This window comes from Corvus moneduloides, chromosome 1 (assembly GCF_009650955.1).
Source record: "Corvus moneduloides isolate bCorMon1 chromosome 1, bCorMon1.pri, whole genome shotgun sequence".
In the NCBI taxonomy this organism is placed as follows: domain Eukaryota; kingdom Metazoa; phylum Chordata; class Aves; order Passeriformes; family Corvidae; genus Corvus; species Corvus moneduloides.
This window is the reverse complement of record NC_045476.1, coordinates 34,027,623-34,041,040: the sequence shown is the minus strand read 5'-3', so window position 1 is coordinate 34,041,040 and position 13,418 is coordinate 34,027,623. Positions and strand designations below refer to the sequence as shown.

Here is a 13,418-nt window from a genome sequence, read left to right as displayed (position 1 = left end):
TACCATTTACCTCTGTAGGTGTTTTGAGCAGAAGCGGGACTTTGTAATGTCTAACAATTTGGAAATCTCCAAAGTGGTAGTATCAGGCTGACTGGGGGCATTTTCTTTTTGTTTATCTGTCATGCAGTTACATGCATTCAGGGGAAAAATATCCAGGGAAAACCAAACTGCTGAATTTTGCTCCTCTGCTCTTTCACTTGCTCATCCTTTCTTTCATTAACACATATTTCTGGGACTAGTCTACATGGTAGTTGACAACCTAACAGTCTGTGGAGAAGCTTTTTGAGGGAAATAGTAAGGTTCTTTGATAGTAGGGAGTTGTACCTGGATATTGAAAAACAAGACACTGTTCTTGTAACAGATAAAAGACAAGTGAAATGGCAGCTGCAACACACATGAGAAAGATTTTGTACAAAGTGACAGGCATTCATGGGCACACACATCTTCTCTGACAAAATATAAGATAATCTTGTAGTCATAAAGTTCAATGTGTGAATGTGAAGGGAGCATGTGAGCTGATACCTGCCACATTTAACCTGAAAATGTCACAAGCTCTGTCTGGCTGTCCTGACTGCAGTGGACCTGGGGCCTCAGTATACTCCTCACCAGCTCCTGTTGCAGAGGGGCTCTGACCCTGCAGACTGTCAGATGTACCAGAAGGAAAAACTTAGAAATAAACCTAATTTCCTGTATCATTAATGTAGGGGTATATATATGTCTAGCATCGGTATGAAGGGCTTTAAAGTGGTGCTATTACAGCTTGGCAGTGTTCAAATCCTACTCAAATCACTATGCTTTGTTTTTCATGTCCAGAGGAAAAGGAGTTAGGAGGCAAATTGAAGACATTCTGGTGAATACTGAGTTGGGTAATTAGGAATCTTTTGGACTTGCAAAAAGTCATTCACCAAATGAAGTAAAAGTACTTCACCATCATGTTTGGAGTAATTCCTGTTTGGTGACAGAAAATAAAGCAAGTTTCTAATGTACAGCCTCATGAACTGTGGAGCTGACCCAGCACATGCGGATGGAGCTGAACTGTACCCTTTTGTGGCTGAGAAGTGCTCACCAAAACTGGGTTTGCAGGGAGGACATCCCATATTTGACTCAAGGGGAAAGTGCTCAAATCATTGTTGATAATAGGCTCATAGATGTCACCTAAAGTGCATTTTGGCTTTTGGGACTTCTGTTACAGATGGCAATTCATAGCAGTGAAAGAGTGTAACTGGCTTAGAGGAGGCTGAAGGGCTGGAAATTAGGTATGCCATCTCACAGTTGTAAACTGGGAAGCTTTGCTTCATAGGATTTACACCAGGGCCTGAATGAAAGTGTCTCCCCTTGAAGTTGTTGTCATAGGAGTTCTACATGGGCAATTACATGGGCACACATGTGCTGGGTCCTTTCACCCTTCTGCAAGCTGTCTTTTCTGCTGTTCCCCTTTACTGAAGAGCATCAGACATACATTTTCCTAAATAGTTATTTGCAGAGGACAGTATTTTAATAGGAAAAAACCCAAAGAACACAAACCCAACTGGAATGGACCTGAGTCATCAAAGCATTAACGTGAAACTTCCTGATAAAAAGGCAGTGGACAACTGAGGAGAAAGGAGTCATGAGTCACTCTAACAATATTTTGAATGTACTTTGTTAAATTTTTAATCTATGTTTAGTTCATGGTCTCTGGATGTTAATGGGAAGCACTTGAATCTGAAAGCCATAGAGGTATGTCGTTCATATCTCCACACAACAGGAATCCATCTATTTTCATATTTGTTTGTCCTAGCAGCAGCAGACAAAAAAAAAAAGTAAAAACCAGGGATTTTTACACTCTGAAAAGGATTTTACCATTTCCATAGCTTGTGCAAACAGTGCAGGCAGTTTATTAAAAATCTACCAAGAGGAAATTTTTGGAGTGACTGATGCATAATTTATAGCCTGAGCCTCTGAAGGATGGATTGTAAAAAAGCCAGTGCTGATCAAAGGAATCGTTAATGTGCTGCAGAAGTTATTTGGTGGTTTGACACATGCTGAGTTTTTAAACTAATCTCTTTAAGTAAGTTCCTTGAATGCCTTTCTGTGCATTCAGTGAATACAGATCTCAGAGAAAAAAAGTTTCTTTGGGTTTCAGAAATGAAACTATTGACTTCCAAAGAAATAAAAACTTATCTGAACACTCAAACAGGGTCGATTTAATCTCAGGTGGGTGGGATTAAACAATGTGGTACAGACTGAATTTTCTTTAACCAGGTCAGGTCAACTTGCACTTGCAAGACAGAAAACCTAACAAAATTTTCAGGAGAAATCAGATAACATGGATGAGATAGTCACAATATGAGAGGAAGGAAATGACTGAACACAGTGAGGAGAGGTGATAGGACCAAGAGGGGAGGAAAGCAATAAGGAGTTAACATAATATGTAAACAGAGAGCTGAAGCTGCCATTTCACCTACATGAATTGGTAGCAGTACGTAAGGAGCACGGGGGGTGGCACGAAGAAGATAGGTATGCTCAGTGTGGTTTGTTTTTGTTCTGTATATCTTGTGAGATTCAGCAAAGCAGATTTCAAGTGCTGCTAGAGAAGCTGCTCTGATGGTTTGGGCCTGAAGTTGTGCTTAGCAATAATATTTTTGTTTATGACTTCCTCCACCATGACTGAATTCAAGAACAGGGTAACAAACACCAACTCTTAGTGGCGGAGATTTCATTACTAAGATCTCGATGCTATGATGGTTTTCAAATCTCATCATGCCAATGCTGTAAGAAACATTACTTTTGTACTGCAAATCAAACAAAGGAATTGGGCCATTAACATTACTGGGCACATACTACAGTTGTACTGAGAAGTTGCAATTACAGTCAAAATTCATTGTGTTGTATATTTTACAGACACACAGATCTTTTATGATTTGTTTTTTCTCCCAAAGAGATTATGATATACAAAATCAAGCAGAAAAATCAAACATATGGAAAAGAAAGAAAGTATTACTTTTGTTCCACTTTGCCAATGTGGAAGTGAAACATGTTAAGTCTAGAGTTACAATCATGAAGTAAAGACAGGAGATAGGGAATGGACCTGAACCTTATGCAGTGGCAGCTCTGCACACAGCAAATTAAGAAAAGTGGTGGCTTCAATTTCATCTGAATGGCAAAAAGCATTCCCCAAATTCTTGCACCAACTCACCTCCTGCTTTGAAAACCAGAATGGCTGCTACAACATGGACATGCCAAAACCCCCCATGTGAAACAGGCAGTACACAGGCCTTTACACCTGAAGGTGCTGTTCTGGCTCGGCATCACTCACCGCTGTTGCTGCGTTTCCTGCTCGTGTCAAGGCTGCCTGCAGAACTATTGCCTTCCTCCGGAACTTCTACCAGGTCAGCTGTCTGCAGGGACAGAAACAGCAAATGAGATGGGATAAGCCAGAAAAAGGGACTGATGAAGTGAAATAAAACTACAGCAAGGGTCTTTGGGAAATGTGGTACTTGAGTGGTGTCAGAGCAGAGCAGAGTCAGCCTGATGGGATGGAAGGAAACATTGGGTCTGGTGATGCACAGGACATATCTACTGCACAGGGAGCAGAGAAAGCCCAGAAAAAAACACCAGACCAAGTTTACAGTCTGGAGCACAAAAGATTTCTGCAGTATAAAATAAAGTGAAAGTTAAGGAAAAAAGGATTATGCTAAGCAATGTGGTTCTCTGTACAAAACAGAGAGGGCATGAGGGAATTTGCAGGTTCTGCAGGTATACTAAATAGCTATCTACCAAGGAGACTGAACATTAGTTGAAACTACTGACTTTTAATATATTAGTCCTGAATACATTATTCAGTAAGATAACTGTAATGTAAGGATCATTTTCATTTTGTTAAAAAGCTGTAAAAGAAAGAGCTGGAGTGCAATGGAGTTGGTGAAGTGAATCTCTAAATATCTGTCCTCACTTTCTTTTTAAACAGTCATCTGGCCAGTATGGTTAGGGAAATTGAAACCTAAGTGTTGCTTTTAGAATTAGTATGATTTCTTCTTTGTACCATATTAATGTCAATCATGATTAGGGACCCAGTGTTCTAGCGTATAGGAAAACGTGGGATGACATAATCTTAAGCCTCAGAAGTATATCCTGCATATGGCACCAGATTCCTAGGCTGGGTAGTCAGCTTCTCCTTGTATAGCCCAACAGGAATGAGGAGCTGCTCCAACAACTCTGTGTGAGTCTGACCTTAGCAAAACTTCAGTTACTGAACTCTCTACATTTTTGATAATGAGAAAAAACCCATAGATTGAACTCGAGTCAGGTGCTTTCTCTAATTTGAAGAACTGTGAATACTTACATTTCTCCTAATCTTTATTTATTTCTAGTTATAACTAGTAATATCTAGTTAAATCTAGTTATTTCTAGATTTGAAGTAATAAGAAGGATTTAATGTTATTGTATGACACTTTACAATTGTACTGTACACATAGCTCGTTCTATTGTTTTGCAGAGCTTTGCCTGCATCACAGGAACATTCACTGTTTTTGTTCAGGGAGCAGAATCTGAATTGCTTTACAGATTTTATACGTTGGGGTTTTTTCCTTTTACTAGCGTTGACAAAAGAGTTGTTTTTAGAAAGTACTTCCACAGTTTTATTTCTCCTATCTAGTACTTTCCTAGCTGCTTCTCCATCCAAGGAAACTAATGAACAAAGAGGTTGAAAGTAGATTTGTACCATAGGTATCTTGTGGCTGTCTTGTTTCCCTTGCTATTTTAAGAACCCTCTACTTTGCTGCTCTGTTGCTCCTTGTTTTTAGACCCTGCCTTTTGCAGCAGGTCATGTTTGTCTTGCATCTTGCCCAAATAGGTCACCCAAGGATGAGAAGGTACTGCAGTAGCAAAGTTTACACAGAGACAGTGTAGAACATATCTATGGATTCTGGTTGCTGGGTGGAGAAGAGAAAGACTGGCTTTGTTGAAAAGATTAAGTCCCAGCTATGTTTCAGCTCATTGCTACAACATATTCCTCAGTTTTCATGGACTAGCTTCGTTATTGCTGATTAGCAGCTAATGTCATTTTGTTAGGTTCTAGTGCATATGGGATGCGTTCTGACTGTCTCTTCAGTATATACCTCATCCAAAACCTTCTGAGGTAACCTCAGTTACCCTTAATGATTTTTCACTCAAGGGCTACATGACAAATGGTCTAATAGAAACGATAGAGGTGCAAAGGTGCTTTTTAGAGGAGCTGATCCACAAAAAGCTAACAAGAACTAGATTCACATTTACATCACCTCAAGTGCCTTTTTGTTTAAATGTGGGTTGCAAAAGCACAGTTTTGAAGCAAGCAGTAGGTAGTAAATCTGGAGCATATGGCCACTTTCTTTTATGGGAAATGCAGAATCCGGGCGGAAAAATCAGTGAGTACGTCCACACAGCTCAGTCGTGTTAAAAATACTTTGGCTAGTTTAGAGGAAGGTGGTTGTCTCTATTCTCTGCAGAGACATGAACTGCGTGCAGTATGGAAGCTTCATGGCTTCCTAGGCCAGTCACCTATGCTTTTCACCACCTTCAGCAGGAGCAGCTCTGCTGTGCTGACCTGGAGCAAAGCCTCCGACAGCTTGGACACCACCTGCAAGGTGAAGTGGTATCCCACGTGTCCCTATGTCCCTGGTGTTCCTGGTTAGGTGATATGGCAGAACCTTGAAGCACACACCATCTCCCAGGCCTGGGATGCAGCACAGCCTCACAGCTGCATTGCTGCTTCTTCTTGGAGGGGAGCAGAGCAGCCCAGAAGTGAGGATCACTGGGGAAAGGCCTCAGTCCCTCTGAGTTACTAACTACACGTGCTTCTCAGGCCCCTGTGCCACATCCCTGTGGCAGCCACTGGTCAGTACCCATTCCCAGGTCACAAGTCAATTTTAAACCACCATAGCCCCATAATTTTGTTCAGGGTTGTGTCTAAGCTGTTTTTTATCCCTGTCTCAATCCACAGTCTTGTGCTGGCAAAATTTATGGTTTCTCAAGTCTGTTTATTCAATTCTATAATGTTTTCTATTTCCTGTATGCTGACACATTATATTCTCTCTCAGCTTCAATACCCTGGAGAAATTCCTGTAATGAACTTGCATTCTTAAATTCTACACCCACACCTCACCTAGTTATGATCAGCTCCCTAGGGTAAAATGACACAGCATTAGTGATTTCTATGCTTGAGTTGTCATTTATAATTCAACATAAAATTTATTGATTTAGAAAGCAATAATTACATTTGTAGAAATTTTGTTTCAAAGGAAATTAAATAATTGAAAGAAATAAATGTAATAACAATGCGGCAGGTGGTAGAGTCACTTTGGGTTTTAAAAAAGAATGAGAATTAGCAAATTCCTTTTAAGGCACAAATAGGGGTGGATAGAGGACATGTGCCTTAATAAATCCCTTGCAGATTTCACTTAGTTCTTGCTTAAATTAATTTGTCTTCTTTCCCATCTGACATGAATTGACGTCTGTTTAGAGTCCACCTATACCACCTGAGATTATAGGTCAGCCGTGTGAGTGAGAATGCATTTAAATGCCAGGGAAATGTTGTAACAAACATACACAGATATTAGCATGACTTGATATTAAGCATATAAGTATTTGCTTTGAGACCTGGAGACCAAGGCTCGTCATGTCTCTGTGCCTAGTGATTTTTATTCTGAGATGAGTGCAGAAGAGATTGTCAGATACTATGGGTCTGATTTTTAGAGATGACAATCAGCTTTAGCCTCCAGTGGATTCAGGTGTGATTTTCTTTTTTTGTTATTATTTTTTGGGGGTGGGGGAGTGGTGGAGTGGGGAGGATCTCTTGGGAATGGAAGAGATCCCCAAACATAGGCATAAGTGCCTGTTTATGAGAGGCTGAGAGGGTGGGAAATGTTCTTTCAACACCATGAAGGAGCTCCTGATCTCACGGATCCCAATACTGAGATAAATAACCATTTCTGTAAGGATGAAATTGGCAATTGTTACTATTGAACAGGGTATGGATATAGCAAATGCAGGATATAGCTTCCCTTGTTCTTCTCCACTTCTCCTGTCATGGTCCTGAAGAAAGTGACTTATGATTGGAGAGAGCGAATGACAAACATTAGCGTGAAGGCTAAAACATCCCTGTCTGCATACAACAACCTGAGCACACCTGTCTGTATTTGGGGTTTGGAGAGAGAAGCCCCCATCTGTAATACCTCCCTCATGATTTTGCGCTGGACAGGGGGGGAGGTCCCACTCTATTGCCTTATGGCAGTAGCAGTGTCTTAATTTTGTCTGGGCTTGTACTGGGGTCATGCACTTTTAAATCTAGGCTCTGAGGACTCCTAACTCATCATTATCACTTCTGTGAAGGGCAAATGGCCACCATCAACAACAGGCGCTATGCATCTACTCCAGCCTGACAGTTCCATATCTCTGTTACACTTCTCTATGGATATGCAAAAAAAAAAGATTACTATTTCCTTTCCCAATCTGATGAAAACGGCTTACTAATTTAATTAGTACTTTTCTCTTTTTCCCAAGAGTCATCTAAAAGATACATAAAACTTGAATTTGCAAAAATAACAAGTTTTCTGGTCTCTGTATGGAAGCTGAGAGTAAGATTTTAGGGTTTATTTTACAGTTTTAAATACAAATTTTGTGAACTCTGATACACACTCATGTGAATGAGTATCGGTTGCTCCTCCAGAAAGAAAATAGAAGAAAGATGTGGGATACTTACAGAGTTTCTGTTGGGAGAGTCAGAGCCACTGCCAGAACTTCCCTTTTTGGTTTTCTGGGCTAAAGAAGTCCCAAAGCGGAGAGTTTCATACACGGGGTCAACCTTATTTCCACAGGCTGCAACAGAAGGAGCAAAACATGCATCAGTCAATACCCTTGAGGGTATTTCTTTTCATGTTCCTGCATAACTTGGAGCAACACCTGCCTCTACCAACATGTACGTATGCTTAGACACAAGTTGAGAGACTATCCTGATAAAAAGTGAGTGTGGAACTTAGTGGAATTGCTATCAATTTTCTGTTGCCTCTCTACTCCCATAAAGATCATCCTCTTCTCATACTGGCTCTTGAATTCTTGGCCATCACCTTGTCTCTCTTCACCTGTCATTCTCCTTCCCTAATCATCACTTGTGCTGCCTGTGTGGAGGTAGGAAGACAAAGTACCAGGAGGTTCTAATCCATGTTTGTCTCTACAAGTGACTTCTTGGATTGCTCTCAAAAGCGGGTCTCCCTCATAGCTAGCCACAAAAATCATCTCCCATGGAAGAGAAATGGATGTCTTCAAAGGGCATACGCAAATTCAGTGCAAACTGTCTTCTATATCTTGCATTCTTAGACCTCAACCTTTCTTGTGACACAAGGCAGTGGGCATGTAGAATACGGTACCTTTGTAGCACTATGTAGGAGAGAAGTTTTATCCAAAATCTGAGAAAATACAAGAGATTTTGGATTTTGATTAGAGCAAAGCACACCTTATCTTTTAGCCAGGGTTTATTCAAAATGTTTCTATTCTGATAAAAATGATGGGTGTTTTTTAGAAAGAGAAACTTAGATGAAATCCTTGTAATCAGTTTTTTTTAAACTGCTGACAGTAACAATGCAAATGTTATCAGACAAGTAGTTTTAAACTGCCTGCCTAGTTTTAGCTTTCATTTTTTGTACTTCCAGCTTTGCCTGGTTAGAGTACTGGTGGGTAAAAATATTTACAAGAATAAACTTAACTTCTCCATTTCAAAATGTTTATTTTCAGAAGTTTGGTATTACAGTGAGGAAAAAGTGGTCTCTCAAGTTCTTAGACAATGTGTAGACATGATAAATAAGGAAAAATATGAGGAAAGTAAAAAGTGTGGACGAAAAAGGACAGGAACCTAGCAGCATCCCTCAAAAGCCAGACCAGTGATTTGAATGTCCCCTGCTGTTTTGATCTCCCCGTCTTTTATCGATTTCTTCCCAGCTCTGACCTTCATCTCAATATTCCAATGTTTCTCCCCTTCCAAGTTCCTACCTTGATCTCAGGTAGTTGTTATTATAAACAGCGTAATTGCTAAAAGGTATGTGTACAGGGTTTTGAGTGAAAGATACAATAGACACACCCTCTCCTCTTCCAGCTTTGTATCTTTGAGGTGGTCCTTTCCTGAGACGGAAGAAGGGCATCCAGTCACCGAAAGGAGCTGGAAGGCTGCTGAGGGTAAAGACCAAGGTTGGAGTCTGCTGCTGCTGTTGCAGAGCCCTGCCAAAAGAACACTGAATGGAAAAGCAATCAAAACCTACCAATAGGCATCACTTCTTTGATGCAGCCAAACTGTTCATGAATGAGTAGTGGTGAGCTGTAGTACCGTCGAAATCCCTTTGGCTGGAGGGAGAAAAAACAAAACCAAGTGAAGTGCATTGCATGCCTTGATTGATGAAGTAGAAATAGCCTCAGCTCTTTGGTTAATGGTGGAACATTGTGGTCAGGCTGGAAATTTGCCTCCTGTTGTTCAGTCACTGTGAGGTTTAGAGATCAGAGATTTATTTGATTTTTCTCCTAGAAAAAACACAATTACCCATATTTATCTGGGAGGAGGGGCTCATTTTCAGCTCCCCTTTTTCGTCTTACACAAAAGCAGCACTCATTAATTACAGCAGAAGTGCTGAATCATTAGAGGTTCTGGGAAGCTTCCCTCTCCCTATCTTCTTATATAACGTGAATTTCATTGTGTTGTATTAGACATGTGATTATCCTTCCCCACCCTAACTCCAAATCCTCATGTTCCCACACAAGCACTTGTGAAACCCAAGGAATTTAGAACCTTTCTATAGGCTTTTCTAAGGTTTACTGCTGTGTGACTGCAACTTCCACTGCTTTATTTTTTTTCTGTCTTCTAAGGTCAAAAAACTCTCCAAGCTGTTACCAGATATCCCCACAGTGTCCACTTGTAGAGAAATGCACTGTAACAACTCAAGCTATACCATTAAAGAATACCAAAATATGGCAAATAATAGTGGCCCATATCACTCTAAAAACATATCTCAATTCAGGCAAATGCTCAGTACTCAAAATGAATGCCTTTGAGGCACTGGAGCTTCACAAATGGTCTCTCTGATTTCTAATGTCTGCAGGCTGTGAGAACTTCTAGTCACAGTGAGAAGCGGGGAAGATTCACAGAGATACGCGTATTTTCCATATCCTCATTCCAGTGTACATCAAAACCTGATAGACAACTAGTTCTTTAGGTAATGAGCTGCAGAAAAGACTAAAAAAGAATGAGACGACTGATAAACTTGGAGTCTTAGAGGAATAAGTTCCAGATTCTTTGGCCTTGGTTTACCTCCAAGCTAGATTGAGACAGAGTATGAGCATGAGCTCACAAAACTTCTGACTTTGCTGACAACTTCCTGATGTAAATTTGGTCTCTACTCTTGTGTTTTTGTAAACTGGTAACCACAAGAGCTGAGGCTGGAATCAAGAAATGCATGAATCGATTAACATGATGTAATATTTGCCTTGTCCAGGGCTTGTCATTCAGCTCTTCACAGACCAACTGTTTATACCAGAATGCCTCACACTAGAACTATGATTATGGTTTAGATACCTAAAGACTTGCCTCAGGGATATAAACAACAGTAGCTTTCAGTGAACACTCTTGGAGAGAAAAGATCTTTCCAGTGAAAGGTGGGGTTTGTAGCCCTTTTGAAGTCAATGCCTGCGTTTTCCCATCACTTAACATAGTGAAACTCTTTGGTTTTAGCTCATAGTTGTCTCAAGTGTCTTCAAGTTGCAACAAATCTGAGAACATCTGCAACATGAATATATGTATTCAGTTTTCACATTCCAGCTGGTATTTTTCCAAGTTCCTTTTCCAAAAGTAACCAAAAAGAACCATATTCCCATAACAGTCAACACGGTGGGTTAGAATTATCTCAGTCACAATGTGCTGCCATTGCCAGTCATGAGATTTTGCTGCTCAGAAGGCAACCCAGGCACTAATGTGCTGTGTCCATACAGAGGCAGGCTCCTCCCAGCCCCTCCTGCTGAGAGATTACTTCAAACTCTGTAGTGTCTTACTGTGAAATATCCTTTGGTTTTCTTTTTAAGGTGAATTATGTTTTTTTATTCAAGCTCTAGCAGTGGAGAAGACAATAAAACATAATTTGAGGGATTTTTGATTTGTTAAACCCCACTGAAATACTATGATTAATTTATAGCATTCTTTGAGAGGTTTGCAGCAAGCACAGTTGAAATCAAGGTAATTAATTCTGTTAGCTAGCTAAATTTGTATTCTGTAACTGTATTTTCACATCCACGAAGCAGACCAGATTTGTGCTTTGGTTTTGTTTGTGTTCTTGTGCAGCAGCAATTGCCCAAATTCACAACAGGGCACCCACCACCTGTCTTCACTTTTCCCACCTCAGTAGAGTGATCTGGTGTGGGTTCTGTTAATGCGGCAGCTAAAGGCACACATGGAATTCAGGCACACAAAGGAAGTGGCTCCAACACAAGCTGCCCTGAGCTGCTCACTTACCAGCTTGCCCATGCAACGCTGCTGTCCAATACTGTCTGCACACTTGTGGTGGATGCTCATCTTACAAGCCTTACAGCGCAGTCCGTGCTTAGCGTTCATCCCTGGGAAATGCACGGGAATGATTGAGTTAGACAAAATCAATAGTTTCCATCCATTTAAGCAAGTGACCTGAAAGAACTGATGAGGTCAGTTGCAGTAGAGCAAATATTGACAGCATTCTTTGCCTTACCTACTTTTTAAAGTGCACATTTGTACATGCATTTTCTTTACAGCCTCTCCATTTTAGCCATTTGTCCCCCAGGCTCTTTCCCAGGCTGTTGGTGCCTTTAGATACGTATTAGATTATGCTCTGCTATATGATAATCTGACCAACAGTGTCTCTGCCTCATGAACACCAAGCAAAACCCCTTTGTTCTTTTGAAAGATCTTGGCATGGCTGTGCATGCCTGAGGGAGCCACTGAAGGAGCACCCAGGCTCTGGGGAGCCAAGCCATCAGTGGAGGCCCAGGTTGTGTGGGTGAGAGGTAGCTCCAGGGGTATGTGAGAAAGTTAAGCCAGCTCCCTTTCCATTGCCCACCCACAGGCTAACACATTCCTGTTTGTGTGGTTTCTTTTTCCTGTGTGGTTACACTGGATTAGTGTGCTGTGAGGATTTTTTTCAGTTCTAGTTTCTTCTCAATTACACATGCTCAAAACAATACTGACAATTGCTCCCAGGGACTGCTTCTCTCACCATCCTCTACTCAGAGGGTGCAGGAAGGGCTCCTTGCATGTCCCTGAGTGGGGCAGTGAGGGTGCCATGAGTTTGACTGTGCTCTCCTTCCTTGCCAGTGGAAAAGTTATTTGTCACGGGTAGGGGAGCTACAGGAGAAATTTTGCCTTACAGATGCAGATTTCTTCCACTTGGCCAACAGAAGTTCTGCATTATCTTCAGTATGGACCTACTTCTAAACGACAGACCCAAGACTGCTTGCTTGCAGTCAGGAACAGTCACTTTTATTCATACAGCCAGTGATGCTGCAGTAGCTCTTAAATCCCTACAGGACTGTGTAAACAGAACAAGTAAACAGCAGATCTGTTCATTAATATCTAATGTGAGAGTGAGTATGAAACAAAGTAGTAAAAAACCCCCAAAAACTCTCAACATTTTAACCAGCCCTCATTAGTCAGACATGATAGGAATATTAGTCAGAAGGATCCTGCATCTGAAAGTACTCATGTAGCTCATTGGTTATTTGAGTAGTCAACACCACGTACATGCTGCCAGTTTCATTCAGTGAAGTGCTACCTTCAAAGACAAAGAAGCACTTCAGGGAAGGTTTCATCAAGTTGGTGCCAAACCCCAAGCCTTAAGTTCCACTTTCAGAGGAAGGGGTGTCTGAAGTGGCCACTTTCAATCCAGATAAGGCAGGCTGAGGTAGCCATAGGTGGTTTCAGTGAACCAGGCTCAGGTGTTTCACTTGTGTGCTTCCTGTAGGATAGGGAACCGAGATCCTCTCCACCTTCTTATAGAGACTGCTGGAGAGATAGGGACTGAATGGGGTTGAGTGTGGGGTGTGCCCTAGGGACTTCCATAGACTGGGGTCAGTGCCTGCTCCCCACTTGTTGCGCCTTTCAGCCACCTCTCAGTGTGTGCAGACATCCTTTCTAGCCTCTTTTCTGGGGTCTTTTTTCCAAGCTTTCTTAGAAGAACACATGCGTGTTCGTTTGGTTTCTTTTTCAGCATGGTTGCACTTGGATTAGTGTGCTGTGAGGATTTTTTCAGTTATAGTTTCTTTTCAATCACACATGCCCAAACCAATATTGACTTCTGTGGCTTTGTGCTTTTGTTACTGATGATGAAATGATGAATCACCCTTCCTGGTGATCAACAATTGGCACTAAGAAAAGAGTAGTTCCCTCACAGTTTTTCATT

General features: G+C 41.2%; 1 protein-coding gene across 1 annotated transcript in view; it reads right to left on the bottom strand.

Moving 5' to 3' along the window:
* The window catches only part of STAC (SH3 and cysteine rich domain), a 72,738-nt gene that overhangs the window by 16,640 nt on the left and 42,680 nt on the right, over positions 1-13,418 (bottom strand). The window contains exons 3-6 of the mRNA XM_032104737.1: positions 11,504-11,604; positions 9,270-9,351; positions 7,721-7,836; positions 3,299-3,380 (exon numbers count right to left, since the gene is read on the bottom strand). Of these exons, the coding sequence (XP_031960628.1) occupies positions 3,299-3,380; positions 7,721-7,836; positions 9,270-9,351; positions 11,504-11,604 (381 nt within the window). The remainder of the gene's footprint in view (positions 1-3,298; positions 3,381-7,720; positions 7,837-9,269; positions 9,352-11,503; positions 11,605-13,418) is intronic.